Source organism: Pinus tabuliformis, chromosome 7 (assembly GCF_031772625.1).
Source record: "Pinus tabuliformis cultivar Carrire ecotype Pingquan chromosome 7, CPIR1, whole genome shotgun sequence".
Lineage (NCBI taxonomy): Eukaryota > Viridiplantae > Streptophyta > Pinopsida > Pinales > Pinaceae > Pinus > Pinus tabuliformis.
The window spans coordinates 641,565,695-641,590,598 of NC_142293.1; the positions used below are offsets into that span (position 1 = coordinate 641,565,695).

Below are 24,904 nucleotides of genomic sequence, written 5' to 3' on the forward strand. Positions count from 1 at the left end.
AAATTTATAAATATGTGAATAACACATTATTTTGCAAGAAAAAAGGGAATAAGACCCATAGATGACAATTTAGAAAGAAAACCAAGTCTATATTAACTCTCATAGATGATTACATCATGGTCAAGTTTTGATCGAGTTTCGGGTATGGGTACGTCTCGAAACACCGAGTTTCTAGAAGTTTCATGCAAAATAGGTTTCTTTTAACCCATGTGGATCTAATGTGTATTTGAATTTGTGTAGAGACATATCTTGGATCAAGCCTCAAGCGTGAGGTGAAATTCTTAAAGGAATCATCCCACTCTTTGACAAGCTCATTGAATAACCCGCATTTGTCATCTCCCAAAGCCTCATCTTACGATCTTGTGTTGCATGGATGTTTGGCCTTTAGCTTGTGTTTCAAAATCCAATTTCATTTAAAAGCATTTGTCTCAATTTCTTGTGCTAATAACGATTTTATTTTGCTATTGAAGAGCATGTTGAAAATTAGGCAATAATTGGACTTTTGTTCCAATTCCTTAGTCTAAATTTTGTAGAATATTTGTAGATTATATTTGTTAACATTTCTCTCTCCTTTCCATCGAGTTTGAGTGTTGGTTTTGTAGAGAAAATTCAGATTTATGTATGGACTATGCTCACCCTTTGTGTTGACAAGATTGAGGAAGCTAAAGTTTGAAACTCTAAGTATTTGTTGTAGGACCCCAAGAGCACTTGAGCATCAACTTTAGGGAGGCCGTGGGTAGTCTTAAACATCAACAAATTAGCTTGGCCATGGGTCTTTGGGCACTTGTAATTTTCAGATTTCAAGAGTTGTTCCTTGGCCATTGTGGTTGCCATTTTTTGGAAGGAAATCTTGGTTCCTATAGACTCCTGTTTTGTAATTTTTCCTTTCATCTTTTGGGCAGCCCATTAAGGGGCCTTCTACTCATTGTAAAAAAGCTAATAAAAGATCTATTTTTCTTGTGGGAGCTTGACTTTTACCCATGGCATCCATTCTCTCCATTTAGGGAGAGAAACATGTGGGTGGTTTAATTTTTGCATTTTCTTGGTTTCCATTTTAATTGCATGCTTAAAATTTACATAACCTCACTCATCACATTTTTATTTTGTTTAGATAAGTTTGCTACAATTCAACTTAAGGCTTTGCATTCTCTATTTTATATATTGCTTTGAGCTACACGCACTTTACTTTGAGTAATCTACTCTTAACATGCAAGTATTTCATTTTCTAACAAACTTTAATTTTGTTTACTAATTCATTTCCATTTAGTGTGACAAATTGTTTAATGTATACTTAAGTTCATGCTTCATTTCTAAATGCTACATTGTTATCTTGAGTATTGGAGCATTCTATTGTCTACTTGAAACAACTTTGTTTCTCAAGCAAATTGATTGCATCGTTCTAATTTACTTACATGCTAATCTCCATTTGAAAGTTATATTTGCAATATATTGTTGAGTACCATTTCCTTTGAAATATTGCAAATTTAATATTTCTTTGGGAAAACTTACTTGCATTTCATTTAAGCATTTCAGATTAGCTTGCATTTCTAATTTACATCCAAGTGTAAACTTGGTTGATAGACATTATAAGGAAAATGCTTTCTTGGAAAATTCTTCCAACTGGTATGAAGGTAAAGTGTGTCTGACCCTGGAGTTATGGAGGTGGCTTGTCCCCTTGTAGGAACGAAGGCACATGTTGGCTTATAAGACTAAGGGGAAGGGTATTGTTAATGACATCGTCATCTCCTCAACTCCTCTTTCTTACAGTGACCCCAATTTTTACCCTTTGACAAGAGTTGAGAAAAAAGATCTCTCACTTAGATTAGGCATCTAACTTAAAATTAACCAAACTAACTGCATCTAACCTTAGTTAAGTGCATTTCATATTAATTAGAAAGAGAAGTCACCAATTACAACTCCTTCTCAAACATGGTGGCAAACTCACTCACTTGTGTGTCTGTTGGTGCTGCAACATGTGCCTTATTGTTGGCTTTCTTCTTGTTTGGATACTAAACTACAAAATGGCCAATTTTATGACAAGTGAAGCATTTCACCTTGTTCATGTATCTATTTTTTCCATCTTGAGATGTAGCCTCCCCATTGGTATTCCTCTTTTTCTTCCCCTTACCCATGCTTGGATGACAGGCAAGGGAAAGGTTCTTATCATCACCCTTTTTCTTGCCTTCATGTAGAGATTCCTCGGGAATCTCTTCTTGGATGAAGTCATCCATAACCTCTCTCCCAATATTGAAGTTTCTCTCAGTTCACAATACCTTTGGTGAAGGGAGCCCGTGGCTTAGTGAAGCCATTTAGGGCCGTCCTCACCAATTCTTGATCTGACATGGCCTCCCCAATCATAGCTAACTCATCAAGAACTTGTGAGATTTGGTGAGATAAGATGCTACTGTATTTGATTTGGTCATCTTGGTGCCCCTAAGTTTCTCCTTCACCAACATCTTCTTGTTTTGGTTATTGCTCTGGTATAGTTTCATTAGAGCCTTCCACGTCTCTCTCATAGTCTTTATTTTGGATAAATGAGGGATCACATGATCTTGACTGCATCCAAAATGATCCTCGCAGTTTTCACACCCTTTTGGTTATGGGCTATCAATTGTGTAGCGTTAATAAGAGGGACGAGTTTTTGATATGCAAATTCCCAAATGCCATTCTCCTTAAGCACTAATTCTATCCTCTCCTTTCAGGGATTTTGTAGTTGGATGCTGTTAATTTTTCTTAGGGCTATATTGTTCTTTACTTTGATAATTGCATTTCATTATTTCCATATTAAATTCACCCCATAATATCATAACATTATTCAGATTTACATCATTATTCAACAACATATGCAACTATATAGAAAAAACAATATCATCATCAATGCAACGAAACATAAAGGAGCAATAGAAGAAAAATTTTCACACATAGAGACACCAGGATTGGTTTGAGACTAGGGAAAAACCCACTATGGGGAAAAGTTAAAATCCTTCCAAATTTTTCTTCTTATTAGATTTTCATTGAATGATTTAGCAAGGAGAGAGTACAATGATCCATATCTTCAACCATAAACTTATCCAACAAAAACAACTAAACAAACTTCACGAGATGAACCCAAAAATGCTAATAATCAAAACCCTAATTCAAGAACCTGTAGTCAACTATGACTGTCTGTAGTCAACTGTAGAACTTTGCGGTCAATGGGCGAAAGCTTCGGTCAACTGAAGATTCAACCTTTAGGTCCTAGTCGCAGGGAAGATGTGTCATGCATGCGACTGAAATGCTTTGGTCAAAATTTCTGCATGACATGCCTGCGACGCAGTCGAAATTTCTCTATGACATGCCTGCGGCTGAGACCCAAAACCCTACAAATAGAGATGCGAGCTTCAAACCCTGCAATTTTGGACCTGTGCTAATCAATCTCCGCGAACTTGCCTCAGACATGTGCGAGCCAAACCAAAGAAGAGAATAGAAGAATGCTCCATGATGATGTCCAAATGAGGTTGAGGTCACTTGTTTTTATAGCCTTCCAAGGGTGTCCAATTTTTTTGAGGGCAAACTTGTTCAAATGTGCACATGTGGGCTTTAATTCAAAAATACACTTTCCCTTGTCCAAATTGAGTGCTTCAATAGTCAAATTTTGTCCTCTCGAAAAGAGGAATCTCGTCCCAAGGTTGAAATTTGTCACTGAGTTGCCAAATTAACACTCCTTCTCAGCTAGGGAGAAATTCCAGTTACATCATGTAATCATCGCATGAATCCTATCATCAAATCATATCCAATCTCAAGTATCTCACCATCAAATGTCATCACTACTATCTCTGCTTATTCATGCTCATCTCTTGATTGCCCTTGCTTATATGTTTAACATTATCGGGTCTAAAAGAAGAATAATTTTCCATTGGAGGGGAGCCTTAGCTACCACCCTCTAAACATCAGGGAGCCACTGCTACCACCCGGAGTCACTGCCAGCAGGGAGCCCATTGATACTACCCAGGAAACATCAACACAAAGTCAATTCTACGACACACATCAACATCGGAGAGCCTAGCTCAATCCATAACAACATCAAGGAGCACATCTCAACTTGAAACAACATCGAGGAGCTTAGTCTCAACTCAAAATCTCATGGGGGGAGCAAAACATCTGCAACCCCATATCGAGCAATACGTGATATAGGGGAGCACATCTCAACCCATCCTACTTCCCACTGATCTTCCCAACAATGACTCTCAATAGTCATATGGTAGAACACCTACATCATAATCCGAGCTTGGGTGAGATACTTGAATTACCAATGGTAAGGATCACACACCTCCAAGCCTCCTCAACTTGTTGGCTAGACGGGGAGGGACAACCCCAACAATGTTGACGGATCTAGGGCAGTTAGCATTAGATAGATTCTTCTATACTTGATAACAATTTGTGAAATGCTTTTACTATTTATCTTATCTTGATCTTCTTCTTATTATGAGTGTGTGTTTGCTTCATCAAACTGCTACCAAAAAGAAGAGACAAGAACACAAGAAGTTGGCATTCTGCCAGGGCCAAAACCTCTCCCTCTTGGAGAGGAAAACCCACCCATAATTCTTCTTATAGAGATTTTAATTGATGAACACCAAGACCATTATACCTGACCCTCTATGCCACTCCCAGACCAAGACACGAATCCTCTTCCTTTGTTACTACAGAGATCATCATCATAGCTGCTTCAGGACAACTCCTTTATCGAAATCTGCAACGAGGTTTCCAAATATATGACTGATGTCTGTCCTTAACTTCACTGAGATCATGACTGTCTCATGGTTGCACCCTTAACTGAGATTATAGTCTAATGATCGAGTCTTCATTGAGATCATATTACTGCACTCTTGAGACAAAGTATCTTCCCATCATGTTTATGCTGTTGTGGTTTACTTCAACGAAATCTTCTCCTTCACCAAGACTGTGCCATCAAGGAGGAGGCTCTGTCATCATTTTCGAGATCCTGTTAGATATCTCAGACAAGTTCGAGATACTGTCTTCACTGAGCTATCCGAGATTTTTTGTCTTACTGTGCCATTTGAAGTCTTGAACTATACCTCCAAAAACTTCAGAGATATCCGAGATTTTTCCTGTGTTTTTGTGGATACCTCAACTGGGTATATATAGGAGTTATGACTCCATTTGAGCCGACTTATCCAGGTGAACCGACATGTCATCTTTTAATTATTTAATTTATTTTTATGCAGGCCGACATGATGTTCTTTTCATCGCTTTGCTTGCAGACTTCTTCTTTGAAGGATGGTGCTTGTCTTGGAGGGCTGCTAGACACTAGGTTGACCCATTTTCATTACATAGATGCTCAAGTAGAGCTCTTCAATATAATTTTGACTCTTTGACTTTCCTAGACCTATGGAATGAGCAAGAAACTCATTCATATTATTTATAAAAATAATAATTCTTTTTCTTGACAAGTACGAAGATCAAAATTACATTGACAAATACAGAGCCTAGTTACACTTTTCTTCAACAAACAAGCCTAACCTGTGGATATGATTCCAACTGGAGTATACTCTGCACATAGACCAAGATAGGGGGAGATACCCGACTTGTTAAAACAGACAAGGACCACACACACTCTATGGGTGACACTAGGGGAGATACCCGACCCACTACAAGAGCAGGGATCACGCACACCTATTGTCCAAAGTTCCCTCAACCCTAGGGTCCCTCCATCTCAATTCCACACCCTGGGAGCTCAGATAGGGGGGAAGAGCTGGCTCGGTGTTCTCGATTTGTCATGCTCTCTGTATATCAGAAACATATCATCATGCTCATATCTGGTACTTGCTTAATCATCATGTCACAATCAAATCAAATATTATATTAGAACAAATATATATATATATATATATATATATATCTCACAAAATGATACCGTATTCATCCTCTCTCTCATGGACGAAGCAACCACAAGCCTAAGCTTGCCCCTTATATATATATATATATATTTTGTGATATATATATATATATATTGTGATATATATATCTATATATATATATATATATATATATATATGTCTCACAAAATGATACCTTATTCATCCTCTCTCTCACGGAGGAAGCAACCACAAGCCTAAGCTTGCCCCGTACAACAACTCTATCTCAATCTATGAAGACATCTTAGTCCCAGCTATATACGAGATTCTCTGCCAGTCTGATCCCACTTATTATTATCGCAATGTGTCCCTATCACATCCAAAACTTGCTCAAACAACTCTCTGAAGAGCTTCTTCAACCTGCCTCACAACTAGCCATGCTAGCAACATCATACCCAACCTCGACCTTGCTTAATGCTACAAACCTTTTTGTCAAAATCTCATGGCATATCTCATACCAAGGCAACCCCTAGATGTACTCATCTTATAGATAATGATCCTAAATAGCATCAGTGTATCATAGGAAGAAAATCTCGAACCAAAAATTGATCGTCCCATGCAAATATCTCAAAGGGTGCTAGGCGGCAACTCAATGTGTATGAAGCGGCTCAATCATGAACTGACTCAAATTCAAAAATATACAGACTATTGTTCACTCAAAATATCAATGCTTCAATCAATTACCGATTGCCAAGGCAAGTTCAACAATATCTCTTCATAACTTCTTGAAATTCAATCGGAGTGTCCAAGGATTTGCATTTCCAGTTTCCAAAGATTCTTCAATAGCTTCAAGATATAGGTTTTCTTTTCCAAACTTCGAAAAATGATTCATGATGCCATGATTCATTATTTTGAGTTCCAGAAGCCAATTCCTTCTTACTTTGATCATCAGAGGTTCATTATGTGTCAAGAGTAGACAATCAACATATAAAACCAAAATCAAAGTCATACCTTGGACACCTTTTGAATTAGAGGTTCAGATCGACACATCTTCCTGACTTCACCAGATAACTGAGAATGCTGACATACTAGGCTCGGGGAGCTTGCTTCATACAATGCTTTCTGCAAACATAACACTTGACCAAACCAATATGCTCAGCCTTACACAAATTAATAATGTGCAATCAAATAAACTAAGTTAGCTTATCAAGCCTTAGATGCCAAATCAGAGCTAATAACAGAGTCATAAAGGTTTTGGCCAATAATCAGGTAGAGCTCACATCAAGTTACAACAACCTTTTATTTACCAAGCAACATCTAATCAACCTTTATCAAGCCATCCTCATGATCATTATATAAATGATTTCTGCCACTAAATACGAATGGATACATCAGGGACAAGTCATATAAGTTTCATGCATATACCAAGAATGAGTCATATAAGTTCCATTCATTCATTGTGAGATTACTTCATACTGAATCACAAGTGTTTATACTTCAACCAATGTGCCAATGACAATTATTATTGAATACCAATATTAGTCATTGAAAGTTATTATGCTTACATAACACTGTCATCAAGGTAACTCATCAGATATAAAGTCAAAACCCTAATTTGTTATCACAACGAGTTCAATAAGTCCATAACCCAAAAACATATGAAGCATCATGTCAATGTTCTAAAACATATTTATGAACTATCAAGCATCATGTCATTGCTCATCTATACTAATCAACCAAATCTTGTCAAACCCTTGCAATTGTTATCAAATATTATCATATACTAGCTTCAATGATCAAATCAAAATAACATACTAATATGCATATTCTGGTCACCTGCAAACACAAGTTTAGTCAATACATTCACATTCTCTATAGTAAGTCAAACATTCAAACTTCCCTGCTCATGGAACTTTTTGATGTCTTCTCCATATCTGAAGGATTGTCATACTACTAGTGCATTCCTGATTTTATGCATAAGGCTTTAGTTTTGTGACCTACAGGCATAACTACACCCATAGGCCTTCTTTCATTTGGTTAAGAGGCTACAACCACACCCTCAAGCTTGCTTCCATGTGGTTGGTTTAGAGTAAGGAAAAACTCTCTCTTGTCAGACCAAGACTTGTTGCAGAGAAACAATATCAGATATTTGGTTATTTGTTTCCAGAAAACACACTTCAACAGTAAAGAATCTCCTATACATCTATCGCAAATGACAATAGAAGAAGGGACCTTATAAAGAGATTATCCCTCTGAAAGGGAAGCCACTTCAGTGATCATTATTCAAGATATCAACTTGTCTATCAAAATACTTGTCATGCATCAATAAAACTATTAGATCATAATATCTGGCTGTATCGGGTTCTAAAACATATATCCATCATATTCATAACATGTCAACATTAACTACTTCATTATCATATATGAACTTGACCTCAAACTTTTATCAAGAGCTAGTCTTATGATTAGGGCAACAGACAGGTGATTCATCATACTTCAAAGATCATGAACACAATATCACTTGCATAGCTTAGTCCATCAAGTATGGTCATCCAGATTTTACAATATGACATAATTACTAAGTTTATCAAAATATAACCAAGGATAACAAGAAGATCATGTATATCAATCTTTTTCTCATACTTTCATCATTAAGGTTACCATGCTTATCACAAACATTATCAATAGAATCAAGGTGCTAGCCTTCTTTATGGGATCAAGATATCCAAGATGATAGCTGTTAGCTAAACATCAAGTATACCAATATATCAAAGATCAATATTAAGTAGCTTCATAGAATCAAAAAGTTCATCATGTCTAAAAGGTAAGATACTTGTTCACTACCAAATACACCATCCCATCCCAAATACACCGCTCAAACTAGCAAGGGACCTAAAGGGGCAAATGCTAGATCAAGGGCAACAAATGGAGACTTAGCCCACTATCACCTCAGTTAAGACTCCCTACTATTTACAGACTTTAACCGATGGGAGGAGACTTAGTATATATGGAGTCAAAAATGAAGGATAAATCAACAAGTGGATATAGAGTGACCCAAATAATCCCTTTTTAGAAGGGGTTCAAGAATAGAGCTTGCTTGCTTTCTAAGCAAGGTACAATGTCTTCTAGGAGAAGGATGGGAGGAGTTGAGGGTTAGGTTTAGGGAATATGACTTGTGAAAGAATTTCCCAATCCCTAAAATCCTTGTTGAAATTGTTACCCCGGATGGTTCTTGAAGAATTATCTTTTCAAAGGAATGGGACCACATGGGATCAAGTGGACCCAACCTAGGTTAGGAGGTAAGAGTTTAGCAACCAATGATGTCCTTAACCCAGACAAGGATGGGAAAGGATCAAAGAAAGATTTTTCACTAAAAGGTGTTGACTTGACCCTGTGAGGCACTAGCCTTTGGGATACTCGGGCAAAGTTTGATTTCAGAGCTATGGCTTGGCTTTTCTCACAACTCCACTGTCATAATGGCTTCAAAATTGGAGGAGGCCTTGATGATACAACAACGCAGGAGAGGCTAGGAGATCAAACTTTTTGGAGGGCTATTTTGTTAGGAAAACGATGCCCTAGTTGACTGTAATTGGTTAGACCCAGGAAAAGGTGAAAGAAGTTGGTTTAAAGTGACCACCTTTTGGTAGATTAGTGCCTTTAGTCTTGGGAGAATGGAGTCTATGATGAAAATGAGTGATGACCTTTGGTTCTCGGTCAAGGAGGCCTCAAGACTACTTCGCTAGCCTTCTATGTCAAAGAGAAGCAATTTTGCAGTTTTTATACTTCGATGTGAAAAAGATAATGGCTGATCAAGATCAATTCGTTAATACAATTACCCCTACGAGATTTCGTTCACATTACATGGCCCATACATTGAGAGATGCTATAATAGAGATAAAATTCCACAATTTAAAGTAGTAAATGCATGCAACAGTTAGCCCTGAGAGTAGCGAAAATCCCAGTCCAATGTATATGACAAAGTAAAACAAGAATAACATTAAAAGCATGTACTTACATGTAATAGGATATATCTAACCATTCACAATTTGACAAGAGAGAAGCTCCAAGATAAGATAGACCAAATCCACACATCAAAATTCATCCATAAAGCTCCAATTCATCCACTAAGAAAAAGTGTGAAATTCTCAACAGAGAGAAGAGATGCAATCCAAAGTGATGATGAGCAAATGAACTCATTTCACTTGTATTTATACACTAATGGAGAGTTCAAATTAGTCTCCTTGGCCTACATAAGCCCCAAAAATAAAATAATGTGCTAATAATCTAATTTTTGGTGACAAGCCCACCAAACTAGCTTACAAGTGAAAGAATATGCCTTTCAAGAGGTCAAATGATGAATAATACATGTCGTAGAGCCCTCTAAGAAGCTTGATGAGGTTCATGGATGCCATAATGAAGACGAGGACCCTCAAAAGTGATGGACAAGGGGTTGGCCCCTTGTTCTCCAAACAATAAATCCGTGGTGCTCCCAATGGGTGTGGGGGCACAATAATAACCTCATGGGTCTCCAAATGAGTCGAATATCGTCTGCAAGGTCTCTAATGATGGTGTAGGGGATGCCACATCATCTTACAAGTCTTGGGTCGACTGCCAAGTGCATGGTACATTTGTGGGGCCAACTAGGCAAAGGTGAACCAGGTGCATCTTTCTCGTCCAATGGGAGTATCTCGAGCATCTCTGACCATCATCGAGGATCGATGGAGTGATGCCTACTGCCGCGGAGGCCCATGGCTCTCAACACACGCCTTACATGTGCCAATGTGGCCCTCTGGAGGATTAGGACCTCGTATAAGGAGACCAAACCCAAAGTGGAGACCATATGCAATCCTGCATAAGATCTAATGCGTCCCCTAGCCTTCCAATACAACAAGTCATTATAGGAATCGAGTAAATGAGCTTACCAACCATGGACCACAGGTGGGGACTTCATAATGGCCCGCCCTTCCATAACGGGCTTCAGGATGTGCCAATGTCTCCTAACTCCAAATGGGGTTAACCAAGTATCCTATTAGGTGGTTCTACTTCTAAAGGGGATAATATGGTCAAGGTACATCCTTTAAAAGGTTGTGGCATGTGACAGATAGGTGAATGAAGTAGGGGATGAGAAGGGGCAACCTCGGGCCACATGCTAGGGTACAAGGGTAGTTAAGAAAAGGGAAGCCCACACTTGGGTTTATAATGTTTAGGAGGGAGCAATCGTGGTACATGAGGTACCCTGACCTTGATTTTTCCACACTTCTTTATATGCCTTTTGCCATTTTATGATTTTCTTTGATTCACTGCTCAGGGCTCAAGTGGGAAGAGCATGATGCATAAGATATAATAGTGAATACCCCCCTTTAAGGTAGGGCGGTTCATTGCCCACTAGGGGTTGAGACAATCATGGGTTCCTATATGATGGAGGCGGCTCATAGAACCTGTAGGAACCAAGGTGATAACCATGATGATGGGGTAGAGCTCATGTATTGGCTTTTTCCCACGTGCTAAATGTGTTTGTCATGACCATCTTTTGCATTTTGTGGTGCATTTTCATTTTGAATGTGTCTAAATATGCTTTTGTCTTTCTTTTTAGCTGCATCAACCTTCATGCATCATTCCAGGCCCGACCCAAGGTGTGGGCAAGGGGAAGGGGCGAGCTAACCTTATGTGGACCCAGTGGAGGAATGTGAACCCAAGTGGGAGAAATGACGAATGGGGTAATAATGCGTGGAAAGGGGGTAATATAAGTGGATAAGAGAGCAGGACCATGCAACCAAAATCGGGGTTTCTCGTGAAATACCATCCCTAAATCCAAATGGTTAGTAAAAGAGATTCCATGGGACTAGAATCCAAGGTTAATATCCAAAAGGGGTCTAGGGGACAAGAGCACATACCTAACCATTCTTTTCGCGAATCCCCCCATTAATCCATGCCCATAAGTGTCCATAATAAGCAAACTACAATACTCAATTACCAAATGACAAGGCATACTTTTAGGTTCAGGGGGCCCACCTTCAAACATACGATCATGGCAGATGGGCGAGGGACCACATGGCTGGCTCAGGTGGTGGAGAAATGGCACAATGAGCTAGCTAGTGGCTACAAGGGGCTGTTTGTTGCCGACTGAGCACTGCCTTGGAGAATTTTATTTTCTCCTAGGGATATCACCCACAAAATGGTGGGTAACAAGTACCATGAATCAAACTTTCATATGCCTGAGCCATTTGTGAAGGTGATATACTCGACATATGTTAGGGCTTACCTTGCCATCCAATATTGCAGCTGAAACATAACATTGAAACAATATACCATGCATAACTTGTAGTATTCAAATACCTGTGCACCTTCTTATTTACATAGGCAATTGTAGCACTTTGTCACCTTTTCATCAAGTGCCTCTTTACCTTTTCCAACGCTAATTCTACTCTTCTTGCAGTAGCCATCATCCTCAAGAAGGATCCACTTATCACAACTCATCAAGAGGTTAGAAGCATCCAAATACTCAAATATACATGCAGGAAGTATAAGTAATAATCAAAACAACAATCAGATCTAAACAAAAGTAAAAACATAAAGGAGCACCATAAATCGAAAAGTACTTATCTTCAATGAGAGGTGATCATCTCCATCTTGAACAAGCCTTCAAGAGCCATGACTATCCATTGACCATATAACATTGTTGCCTTCAATATATTTACCAATTTCATCTACAACCAAGCCTAATAGAGACTATCCCATCTAGGCCTTCAACAAATCTGTCACAAGTGCTTGAACATTTTCAAATTGATCATGCTAGGGTATTTAGATTGTATATCTCAAATCTTTGCATAAACCAGGGTCTCTTCCAAACCCTAACCTTATAATATCTATGAAATCCTAATAACCAAATTGCCTAAGGTTTTCTTCAAACCCTAGAATTCTTTTAGGTCTCCTCCATCTTCTCATGCTTCCATCAAAGGTGTCTTCATATGGGTGATCTTCAATGACTTTTCTTCAGCCCAACTCTGATACCATGTTAATTTTTCTTAGGGCTATATTGTTCTTTGCTTTGATAATTGCATTTCATTATTTCCATATTAAATTCACCTCATAACATCATAACATTATTCAAATTTACATCATTATTCAGCAACATATGCAACTATATAGAAAGAACAATATCATCATCAATGTAGCAGAACATAAAGGAACAATAGAAGAAAAACATTCACACATAGAGACACCGAGATTGGTCGGAGACTAGGGCAAAACCCATTATGGGGAAGAAAACCCTTTCAAGTTCTTCTTCTTATTAGAATGTTATTGAATGATTTAGCAAAGAGAGCGTACAATGATTCATATCTTCAACCATAAACCTATCCAACAAAAACAACTAAACATCATTCACGAGATGAATCCAACAATGCAAATAATCAAAACCCTAATTCAGGAACCTGTAGTCAACTGTCATTGTCTGTAGTCAACTTCTGAACTCTGCGGTCAATAGGCAAAAACTTCGGTCAACTGAAAATTCAACCTTTAGGTCCTAGTCGCAAACAAGATGTGTCATGCATGTAGTTGAAAGGCTTCGGTTGAAATTTCTCCATGATATCCCTGGTACTGCAATCAAAATTTCTCTATGACATGCTTGCGATTGGGACCCAAAACCCTAAAAACAGAGAGGCGAGCTTCAGACCTTGCAATTTCGGACCTATGCCAACCAATCTCCGCGAACTTGCCTCAGACTTGTGCAAGCAAAACCAAAGAAGAGAATAGAAGAATGCTCCATGATGATATCCAAATTAGATTGATGTCACTTGTATTTATAACCTTCCAAGGGTGTCCAATTTGCTTTAGGGCCGACCTAATCAAATGTGCACATGTGGGATTGAATTCAAACGTACACTTTCCCTTGTCCAAATTGAGTGCTTCAATTGTCAAAAATTATTCTCTCAAAAAGAGGAATCTCGTCCCAAGGTTGGAATTTGTCACTGAGATGCCAAATTAATAGATGCACACTCTTGGTGCAAGGAGGTCAACATATACCTTGGTATCAACACATAATCCATGACACAAACATTATTGTGTCCGCCTCCATGTGGCTCAGTTTTTGCAATTTATAAGAGCCACTTTATTTCTAACTCATTTTCATCCACAATACTTACACACCTCTCACTGCATTTATAATATGAGCTTGGCAATTACAAGCTAGCTGGTTAAAACGTTTTGCATTGGTGAAAATTTGCATAACATTCTATCCTCATTGCCAACATTGGGTGAATAATTAAATAGCATCTTTAGATGTTTGACAATCAAGTTTTCTATTTGGTATTTACTATTGACTCTTTACAGTGGAAACTTGTGACACAATATGTTGTATTATGAAATACGGTTTAGTTTCTTTGTCATAAAAACACTAAATATTTGGCTCACCAGCCGTTGGAAACACTCAAGCAGGTGGTGTTTCTGAGGTGCATGTGTGATGTTCTCGAATGTGGTGCTTGATTCAACTTCAAGGTCCTTGAATATGCAATAAATGAGTGATCTCAAGATATAACTCATTTCTTTTAAACCGTTGGTTTTTGGATTCTTGTTTAGATGTATTATGCATTTGGTTACCAAGTTCGTTTTGGTAGGCACAGTGTAGAGCAAGGTGAAGATGGTTCCAAGTTTTTCAAGCTTTTTTCCTTTTGCCTCACTCAGAAACTTTTCTGTATCAGGTTAGTTTCAGGCTGGTCATGTTCAGACCATTTGTTGGAGAGGTGCTTGTTGGAAAGCTTAAAAAATCAGACAAGAATGGATTATATTGTATGTTTTCTCTAATTTTTGCTTATATAGGCTGCTAGTTTTGTTGCCTGTGGATTTATTGCATCTATTTTTTTCTGTTTGCATTCAACATTGTGTCCCAGTTCTTTATATGATCTATTGTCATGATTTTGCTCCTTTGGTTTTCCTATTGTCTTATGAATTCTCTTAGTGTAGAGAAATTATTGATCTAATGTTATCCTTGGTGATTTCAGTGTCTTTAGGTTTCTTTGATGATATTCATGTACCGGAACATCTTCTTCAACAACCAAGTATATTGTATAGTTCCATGCTCTTTCCTTTTGTGAAAAAAATCTTGCTAAAGAAATACTGAATTTTACTGTTTTATAGCTTTTCTTTCTCTAGTTATTGAACGTTTAGTCTCTAGATTCTATTGTTCTATAATTTTCTTATACTGTCCTATATAATGAAGAGATTCTACAGTGATGAGAAGGAGAATGTGTGGATGTGGAACTATAATGGGGCTGAGTTGTTCATGGATCTAGATGAAGAGGTTTGTATAGAATCTATTTCTTTATTTTTCTAATGTATTAAATGCATTGTATTTGTTTGGTAATCTTCATAACCTTTTCTTTCAGGTGCGGTTTCGGGTGGCCCAATTGAAGTATCCACCCATACCAATTGAACAAGAGAATGATGCCAAACCATTTGCACCTATGGAAATTGTTGTATGTATTATCTGCAAATTCTTTGCTAACTTCCATTCCTGTTCCATGTTTTATTTCACTTTGGCTCTTTACTGATAAAAATGATATTCTTTGTAGTTTTGGTTTTATTGCCATTGACCTTTCAGGATCTTAAGGATAGTATGCAAACTTCTTAGAAGAAACCATGAAGACCTTGATTTCTAGATTTAAAGTCATTAGGAGGATCAAAGACCGAGATAATAAGATGGATGAATCCAAACAATTTGTAAGATGAGATATGTGTGAATCAGGTAACAAGAGTGAAGTAAAGCAATATTTTTTATCAATGGAAATCATACAACAATTTTATGGGATTTAGTCTAGGACTTTTTACCACGCAATCTAGCTGGGGTCCTAAGAGGGGTACCTAAAGGACAACTACTAGACTGAATGGAAACAACGGGACAAGGACCCACTGTCACCTTAGTCAATGTCCCCTGCTCTTAACGTACTTTCATCGATGGGAGGAGTCTCAGTATGAAGGAAATAACTAGAATGAAGAGGCCAATGATTAAATATGGTGTGGTTTCCAAAAGTCCATTCAAAGGAGAGGTTCAGGTAATGGCTTGGTTGCTTCAAAAGCAAGAGAGGGGTTCTCCAAGAAAGGCTTATCGATAGGAGACCTAGACCTAGGTGAAAGCAATACTCTATACAGGGGATATGCCTAGATCAAGGCTTCCTAAAGAAAGAAAAGGACCTCTCGGGGTTTTGTGAAACAACGATCATATAATGATTGGGACCACAAGAGAGACGTAAGGGTGCCCAAACTAGGCTTAGGGTTTTGAAAGATCATAAACAAATAAAGGCTGTAAGTCAAGTAGGGGTAAGATAGATCAATGAATGGTTAACTTCCAATGAGTTTTCAAGTATCGCTGACCTATGTAAAGCCACTGACCAAAGAAACCTAGGGTTAGAAATGATTTTGGAGTTAGGGCTTGGGATATCTCCAAATCTAGCCACGAGAATTCGTTCAAATTTTGAGGACACTTGGAGGAGACCCCAACACAGTGGTGGACCAACTTGCTCTTCAAATGGACCAACCTAGTGCATTTAGCACTAGGCTCTAGGAGACTTATAGGGTTGGGGCAAAGAAAAGGAAAAAAGGTCAAAGAAATCTTTGAGGTTGATCACTAAGGATTCCAGACCCAATGCCTTACAATTGGGAAGAATGGAGTCAAGAGTTATTTTGATTTCAAAATTTCGCTCTATTAAGGAGACCTAAGCAGCTTCTCTAGCCCTAATGAGGCAACAACTCAACTACTATAGGTATGTATACTTCATTATTAATGATTGATGGAGTTTCAAGGCAATGCAATGTGCAATTAGACTTCTAAGAACATTCATTCACTTTATCTTAACATGTAATGGATGCAATACTTCAAATTCCAGTGTTTCCAAGAATTCACATTTCAATTAGAGCATTGATAGAAAATCAGAAAGGTAGAAATATTCTCTTATGTTGGTAATTACTTGTGATATTCTTGTAGTCTTATTATCTTCTTTTATCTTTGCTCCATCAAGCAATAATCAAATCAAAACATGAAGATCTACGACATCAGATGTAGGCACTCAGCCAGGGCTAAAACCCATCTCTAGGGGAAAACCCAATCAAAATCTTTCACTAATCAAATTGAGATAGACCAAGACCTTCTAGACCTAGACAAAGACCTTCTCTAGTCACCAAGTCAGTCCTTCCTCCTTGTAGATGATCCCTGCCAAATTCTCCAAGTCTCAGCTTGCCAATAGCAGCGTCAATCTAAAATTTCAGCCACCGGCTACAGATTTTCGACTCATAGCTTCAGAACTTCGGATATGCAGTAGATTCAGAATTTTGGCCCTAGCTACATCCCATAAACTTCACACGTGTGAGAGAAAGTTTGTCCAAAAAATCTATTTAAGTCTTCCTAACTTCTTCCTTCCTTCTCCTGCAATTTCGCTCTCTTTTCTGCTTATCTTTCTTGTAGATTGAACTTGTTTAGTGAGTGCTCCAAATAGGTCAAGCTGCCTCTCTATATGTAGGCACTTAGCCAAGGCTAAAACCCCTCTCTAGGGGAAAACCCAGTCAAACTCTTCCCCTAAGAAAATTGAGATAGACCAAGACCTTCTAGACCTAGATAAAGACTTCTCCAGTCACTAAGTCAATCCTTCCTCCTTCTAGATGATCCATGCTAAATTATCCAAGTCTCAGCTTCCCAGTAGTAGCTTCAATCCAAAATTTCAGCCACGGGCTACAGATTTTCGGCCCCTCGCTTCATAACTTCGGATATGCAGTAGATTCAGAATTTTGGCCCCAGCTACATCCCGGAAACTTCACGTGTGAGAGAAAGGTTGTCAAAAAAATCTATTTAAGTCTTCCTAGCTTTGTCCTTCCTTCTCCTACAATTTCGCTCTCTTTTCTGCTTCTCTTTTTTGTAGATCGAACTTGTTTAGTGAGTGCTCCAAATAGGTCGAATTGCCTCTCTATATATAACCTTCCTGCTCGGTCTAATTACCCTAATTCCGACCGACTTCATGAGGATAGGGCCGACTTGTTGTGGAGGTGACAAATGACCTTTTGACTCAAAAATAATTAATGACAATGACTCTAATAACTCAAGATAAAACCTAGAAGCCTTCAATGGAGGCTTTGACCTAGAAAACATTGTCCCAAGCTTAGAAAACATTTTCTTTAATAATAAAATTTCTTTTGACAAATACAATTATGAAGACGGGCACTAGTTGCATTTTTCAGCAGGAAAAATAAGACTAACAATACATTCCATACATTAACGATGTAACATAGTAAAGAAAATAACATGAAAATTGTACTTACAGGAGAAAGTGAATATATCGATCCATCAAGACATCGAAGAGAAGCTCCAAAATAAGATAGCGAAATCTCCAAACCTCAAAATGTATCCAAAACATCTAATTCGTCCTTCAATTGCAGGTTTGAATTCTTTTCTCAAGAGAAATCGAAATCCAAGTGATGATGATCAATACAAATGAGGTCTCTTCCATTTATATGAGCCTTGATGGGTTTGATTAGTTCAATTAGCCTAATAAGCCCCTAAAACAACTTTTAATATGCAAAATAACAATCTAATTGGTGACAAGCCCATTAATTAGCTCAAAAGTACAAAATAAGCCTTCGTAATGAGGCCAAAATGATAGAATTATAGTGCAAAGGGCATGTCGAAGGCCGATATATGTCCCTCATGTGCCAAAATGAAGAAGAGGTCTCTCAAGATGATGACCAAGGGGTTGGCCCCTTGGTTTCCAAGCAAAACATTTGTGGTGCTCCCAAGTGGCTGTGGGGCATAGTGAATGGTCTCATGGGTCTTCAACTGGATCAAAAATGTCGATACTCCGTCAATGAGGGCTAGAATGAAGATACAAGCCCTCCCATTTCTCCCTAGGTGAGACGAAACCTCATCCGGGCCCTGAATCAACTGCCAAGTGTTTGGTGCAAGTATGTGCTTGGCTAGGCAATGTGGTCCAAGTGCATCATCATCTTTGTATAGTTGGGGCACGAGCAACTATGATGTGGTGCTAAAGAATCCCATGGCATGGTAATCAATGCTCTGCTTTGGAGGAGGCCCATGGCTCTTAATGCTCACCCTACAAGTGCCATCATGACCCCTTGGAGGGCTTGGATCCCATATAGGGACGCCAAACCCAAGGCAAAGGTCGACCTGCAATCTTGTATAAGATCCAATGCATCTCCTCACCTGCCAGTAAAACAATTCATTAGTGCAATCAAGTAAGAAAACTTAGAAATCAGGGGCCCAAGTGGACACTTCATAGTTGCATGCCCTTCCAAATGGGCTTTAGAATGTACAGGTGTCCCCAGGCTCAAGAGGGGGGTTAATAAAGGACCTTTTTAGGTGGTTTCAACCGCTAAGGGTGTGATAGGTCCATGGTACTTTCGTCAAATGGCAGGTGTCATTGAAATAATGATGGAACAAAGTGGGGCAGTAGGGAAGGCTCCAAGCCACATGCTATGGGACAAGGGTAGCTATAATGAGGGAAGCTCACACATGGGTGTATAGATGTAGAAGGGAGAAACCGTGGTACATGAGTTACCTCGACCTTTATTTTTCCACCGTTTTTCGTATGCCTTTTCCCTTTCATTGGTTTTTCTTTCTTTTAACTGCTTGGGACTCTAGGGAATGAGAGCATGATGTGTATGATATAACAATGAATACTCCCTTAAGGTTGGGAAGTTTATTGCCCACCAGGGGTTGGGACAATCATGGGTTCATTAATGATGCAGGTGGCTCACATAAGGTACCCTAGGAACCAGGGTGATGGCCATAATGATAAGGAGTAGAGCTAAATTTTTTATGTTCTGAACATCTTTTGCATTTTATGGTACATTTCCTATTGTAAGTGGCCAAATTATGCTTTTAATTTTCCTTTTAGCTGCACCAACCTCTGAGGCATCGCTCCAGGTGCGACCCAAAGTGTGGACAAGGGGAAGGGGAGGCTAACTCCTTGTGGACCCAATGGACAAATGTGGACCCGAATGAAAAATATGTGGAAAGGGGTTATAATGAGGGGAGGGGAGTGATGTATGGGGTGTTAAGAAGCGGGACCATGCAGCCAAAATTGGGGCTTCCCATGTAGTGCCACCTCAAAATCTAGTAGCCCATAAAGGGGATCTCGCAGGACTAGGATACAAGACTAACCACCAAGTTGGACAAGGTGACAAGAGTACAGACCAAGCACATCCTTTCTGCTGAATCCCCCCATTAATCCATGTCCAGATGTGTCCATGATAAGTAAGCAAAATACGCAATTACATAATGAAAAGCCATACCTTCGGGGTTGGACCCACCTTCAATCATATGATCATAGTAGATTGGCGAGGGCACATAATGGCTGGCTTAGGTGGCAGAGAATGGTGGCACTTCGAGCTATCTGGTGGCTGCAAGGGGTTGTTGGTTTCCGACTGAAGACAAATCTTAGGAGAAAATTTCTTCTATGGGTGTCACCCACTGGTGGTGGGCAACAGGCCCTACAACTTAAGAGATTGGAGTTCAATGTAAGTTTCATATGGTTAGTTCAATGTAAGTTTCATATGGTAACGGATGTAGGTCGGTTGACCTTATAGGCACAAAAAGGGTGTTGTCATAGGGTGACTTTCTAGGTGATTCAAGTCCTTGATGTGCTTTGCTTATGGTCAAACTTCAAAGTGTTAGTTCAAACTACCACTGGTGTGGGACTAATATTTTTAACCATGTAATTGTTAAATTTTCTAACCCCAGTAAATTACAAATGATTTCCCAGCAAGATTTCATTGCTGAATTTTAATTTAATTTTTAGCTTGCTGAACAAAATGTGCTACTGGGATTCTAACTGTTAAATAGAAAAAATAATTTTCAGTGAAAGCAAAAAATACAAACAACTGATTTCATTTACACAAAACACATAAAATTTGACCTTCAAAATTCAGCTTTTCATTCTGAAAATTTTCCAAGCTTACAAGGGCTTTCCCAACCCGGGAAAGTCGACCCACTGAGAAAATACAAACTACAACAATATTTAGAAATTTACTGAAAAATTTCTGGGCACCTGCAAAGCTGTACGACCCTTTGAAATCACTGAGAAAACCCAAATCTGCAATCCTGTCCTTGCAATCTGCTGAATGACTGCATATGTTGCGTGCTGTACCTCTGCTGTACTCACACGTGTGTGCTACTGCTGGGTTCTGTTGCACATGTGGGTTGGATCTACTGCAGAAAATCAGTCCTTGATTTTTTGTTGTTAGGTTTCCTCCTTGCTGCAAATCCCCTTGATGTTTTTTTTTCTTTGGCAACTCTGCAGACTCGAGTGAATTTTCTTCTCCACCCGACCACTGAGATCCTCACTTATTTCACTGTGTCATGTGCTCAACAATGTGTCTTTTCCCTTAGCCCAACCTTCTTTTTATAAGTTTGAGTTATGACTAAATCAACAACCCTAATCTCTAAAGTAACTGACCATCGAGATTAAATTTCAACTTCACTTGAGATTGATGATTGTGATTTATCTAATTCATTAATACAAATTGTTGATTTTTGATAGCTTGGGAGGTACTCCAAGCCCTACGGTTCGGGTTTGGAGGTTGGAGTGCCACAATAGTTCATTGTGGGCTTGGAACCCAAAGTTGGGGTTTTGTACCCAAAGGAGTTGGGCCAAAAGCATGATGTCTACTTGGCATGTGATGGAAGGAGATGATAGAGGATGGTGAGGAGAATCCAACGCATCGAGAATCATCGAATTTAGATATGTCTAAGTGGAGATATGAATTTTTGAAGGAAATGTTGGGTATTTTTTGGACATACAAGTCATGTAGGCTTGAGATGGACATGTCCAAAATTCATGTCTCTTGGAAGCCCTCATATTTCATATAAATATGAGGTGATGGAGATCATTTTAGGTTTCCACTTGGAGAAACACAAACCAAGTGAAGAGCTCGTTGAAGAGAGGGATCATGTTTGTTTTGGCTGCAGACAAAGAAGGCAGACCAACAAAGGAGAAGAGGGCCTGTTAAGGCATTTTTCATGATTGTTTGGTCACTGGATTTGTCTTGTAGTAGGGCCGAGTAAGAGGAGGAGGTTCTGGATCAATTTTGGTATTGTTTGTGGGTGGACAGACCTTAGAAGAGGCAACCGCAACCCTAGATGGTTGTTGTGGGTGGACAGACCTTAGAAGAGGCAATCATAACCCTAGATGGTTGTTGTGGGTGGACAGACCTTAGAAGAGGCAACCACAACCCTAGATGGTTGTTGTGGGTAGGCCGTAGGCCTTAACAACCTAGAATAGGGGTGCCATAAGGCTTGTTTGGGGTTAGTTTTTGCCCAAAACAATAATGTATGGGCAACAAAGGTTTGTAAGGGAAATCTGCAGGTGGAAAAGGGCCTGTGAGGCAATAAAGTAGGGCTGACGTGGAGCTACAAGAAGCCTTAACTAGATCACAGTGCTACAACAATTCAAACACCAGACACGAGGTATGTTTGCAGCTAGTTTTGCCTTGTGTTGGGTCAAGTATTGACTAGTTTGGATGGGATTTGTTTGCAAGTTGTAGAAGCCAAGTGGAAGGGATGACTTGGGTGGTTACAAGCCCTAACCTAGTAGCAGATTCTACAATGAATTATTGGGCATCTTTGGAATGATGGAGGGCAATGTGTAGATGTCCAAAGTAACCCTTGAACAGGTGGACAAGAAGGACGTTCACAATTGTGTGTTGGGTGAAGAATTGAGGGCCTATGTGGCACTTTGATGGACCAAAGTGACCACTAGCAGAGGCAGTTTGATGCTCAGGTATTGGCCAGGCTGGAGGAGCAGATTGATGAGCCAAAGTTCATTGTAGCAGAAGTGACTTGCAGTAGTGATAGCAGGCAACCCTCCTGGAGTCTCTATGTGTTGTTCCTTGATGGAATAAGGGGCATGCTAAATTTAGTTAACAATGGTATGTTCTATGCTTAGCACAATTACTTCAATGTACTTTTAAGCGACCCATTGACAATTTCCAAAATAGTTTCTAGTAGCAATCACATTAACCATAAATCACATTGGCAGTAACTATAGATAGAACATAAAATAAAATGCAGAAGACAAACCAAGACAGGAGGGCACCAGATTTGGTAGATGCTTCGGAAAAACCCAAATGTGGGGAAAACCCTTTGATCAATTCTTCTTATTATTATATCAAATGTTCAACAAAGAGAGAGAGAGTACAATAATACAAAGTCAAAGTCGAAATTGACTTGCCAAATCACTATCCAAACAAACCCTGCAAAATCTGCAATACCGCTCTTAGTCAACAACAGTCAAATCAACCCTAACTAGGAAGTCAACGATGGTCAATGCAACAATCAAACTTCTAATTTGAAGCTCGGTCAAAGGCAATCAAACTTGGCTTCTAGCAACGTTCAAAGGCAACCCAAAATAGTTATAAAATCTGCGGTCAAACTTGGTCAACTTGAAGTCAACCCTGCAGTCAATGCAGGCGAAAGTCCTCCTTTTGCCTCGGTTCTTGTGCCCAAAAATGCGGCATGTTGAGACAAAAATTCACCCTGAAAATCGAAGTTAAAGGATGCCTGGAAAGTCAAAGTCAATGTTGGGCAAACCCTAGTGAAATTGTAGAAAATTTTGAAATTTTTGGCCCGACAATTCTTTCCAAAAATTTGTCCTCCTTGCCACACGTGTGAGAGAGAGAATGCCCAATAACTGTACGAACCAATGAGAGAAGGATAGAGAAGAATGTGTGAGTGATGATGATTTTGAACAAGGTGAGAGGTCACTTGTATTTATACAATTCGTTGAGGGTGAAGAGACACATTCATTGGGCTTCATGAGCCTACATGATGATGTGGCCGACTTGAACAATTTGCATGTGTGTGGGCATAAATTCAAAAAGAAACTTTTGCTTGTCCAAATTGGATGATCTTTATATCAGTTTTGGTCCTCTCGAAAAGAGGAATTTAATGCAATCATCATCAACATCAAATGAGATGTCTCAAGGTGGAATTTGGCCCTAGTTGCCCATTTTAACACTCCCTCTCAACTAGGGAGAATTCCACCTACCAATACATCCATCATCATTGATCATCATGCCATCCTGTCGTCATGTACCATCTCTGTATCTCATCTCATCTCTGCTTTGCTGAACACTGATATGAATAATGAAGAAGAATCAATTGAGAGTGAGTCACAAGACCTTACCACTCTCCACTGACAAAAGTTAGTCCAGAGGTAGAACCTCAATCAGACTTGATCCCAGATCAAGTTGTTGAACGCCATGCATCCTAAACATAGGGAGTACGATTGTGCACGATGCGTCCATCTGTAGTGCTATGGTTCCTATCCCCTTTTCCCAAATCATTAGCTAGATGAGAGGTACTTCCCATGAGTCTCGAACTACATGGGTTGGATGTATGTTGGCGCATCAACAGGAGAAGTTGAACCACTCATCCTATGCATATGTCAATCGTAGGGGAAGGTGAACCACTCACCCTACACACGTGTCATCAATTGTAGGGGAAGGTGAACAATTCACCCTACACACATGCCAACCATCATGGGGTATCACAAGGAAGGGGAACCACTCACCCTGTACACATCGCACCAATAGGGGAAGGTGAACCACTCACCCTATGGTCGCTCATAGCTCCAAGAAGTACCCCAATTCCTCAGGATCTTCGAGAGCTCAATGTCCAACTCAAGCAGGATCCTCATGGGAGGGTCTTTCCATGACTCCAAGTCTCTCTTGGAAGGCTAAGTGTTTGACCTTCCCTAAGGGCTTCGTCAGAATGTTTGCGACCTGCTTATCATTCTTGATGTGTTGGAGCCTTATTGCTCCCCGTTGTACCATATCCTGGATAAAGTGGTACCTGATATCAATGTGCTTGGAGTGGTCGTGGAACATGCGATTCTCTGAAAGGTGAATCCCACTCTGGTTGTCGCAGAAGATGACAGTGGTATCCAACACGTGCTCAAATAGCTCATTGAAGAGCTTCCTCAATGAAACAACTTCATAACAAGCCATACTAGCTGTAATGTATTTGGCCTCGGTGATGGTTAAAGCAACCG

The 24,904-nt window shown here is 39.3% G+C and overlaps 1 protein-coding gene across 1 annotated transcript in view; it reads left to right on the forward strand.

Moving 5' to 3' along the window:
• The window catches only part of LOC149249085 (RNA polymerase Rpb7 N-terminal domain-containing protein), a 172,640-nt gene that overhangs the window by 57,316 nt on the left and 90,420 nt on the right, over positions 1-24,904 (forward strand). The window contains exons 4-7 of the mRNA XM_089456163.1: positions 14,555-14,642; positions 14,855-14,918; positions 15,084-15,153; positions 15,239-15,328. Coding sequence (XP_089312289.1) covers positions 14,555-14,642; positions 14,855-14,918; positions 15,084-15,153; positions 15,239-15,328 — 312 coding nt within the window. The remainder of the gene's footprint in view (positions 1-14,554; positions 14,643-14,854; positions 14,919-15,083; positions 15,154-15,238; positions 15,329-24,904) is intronic.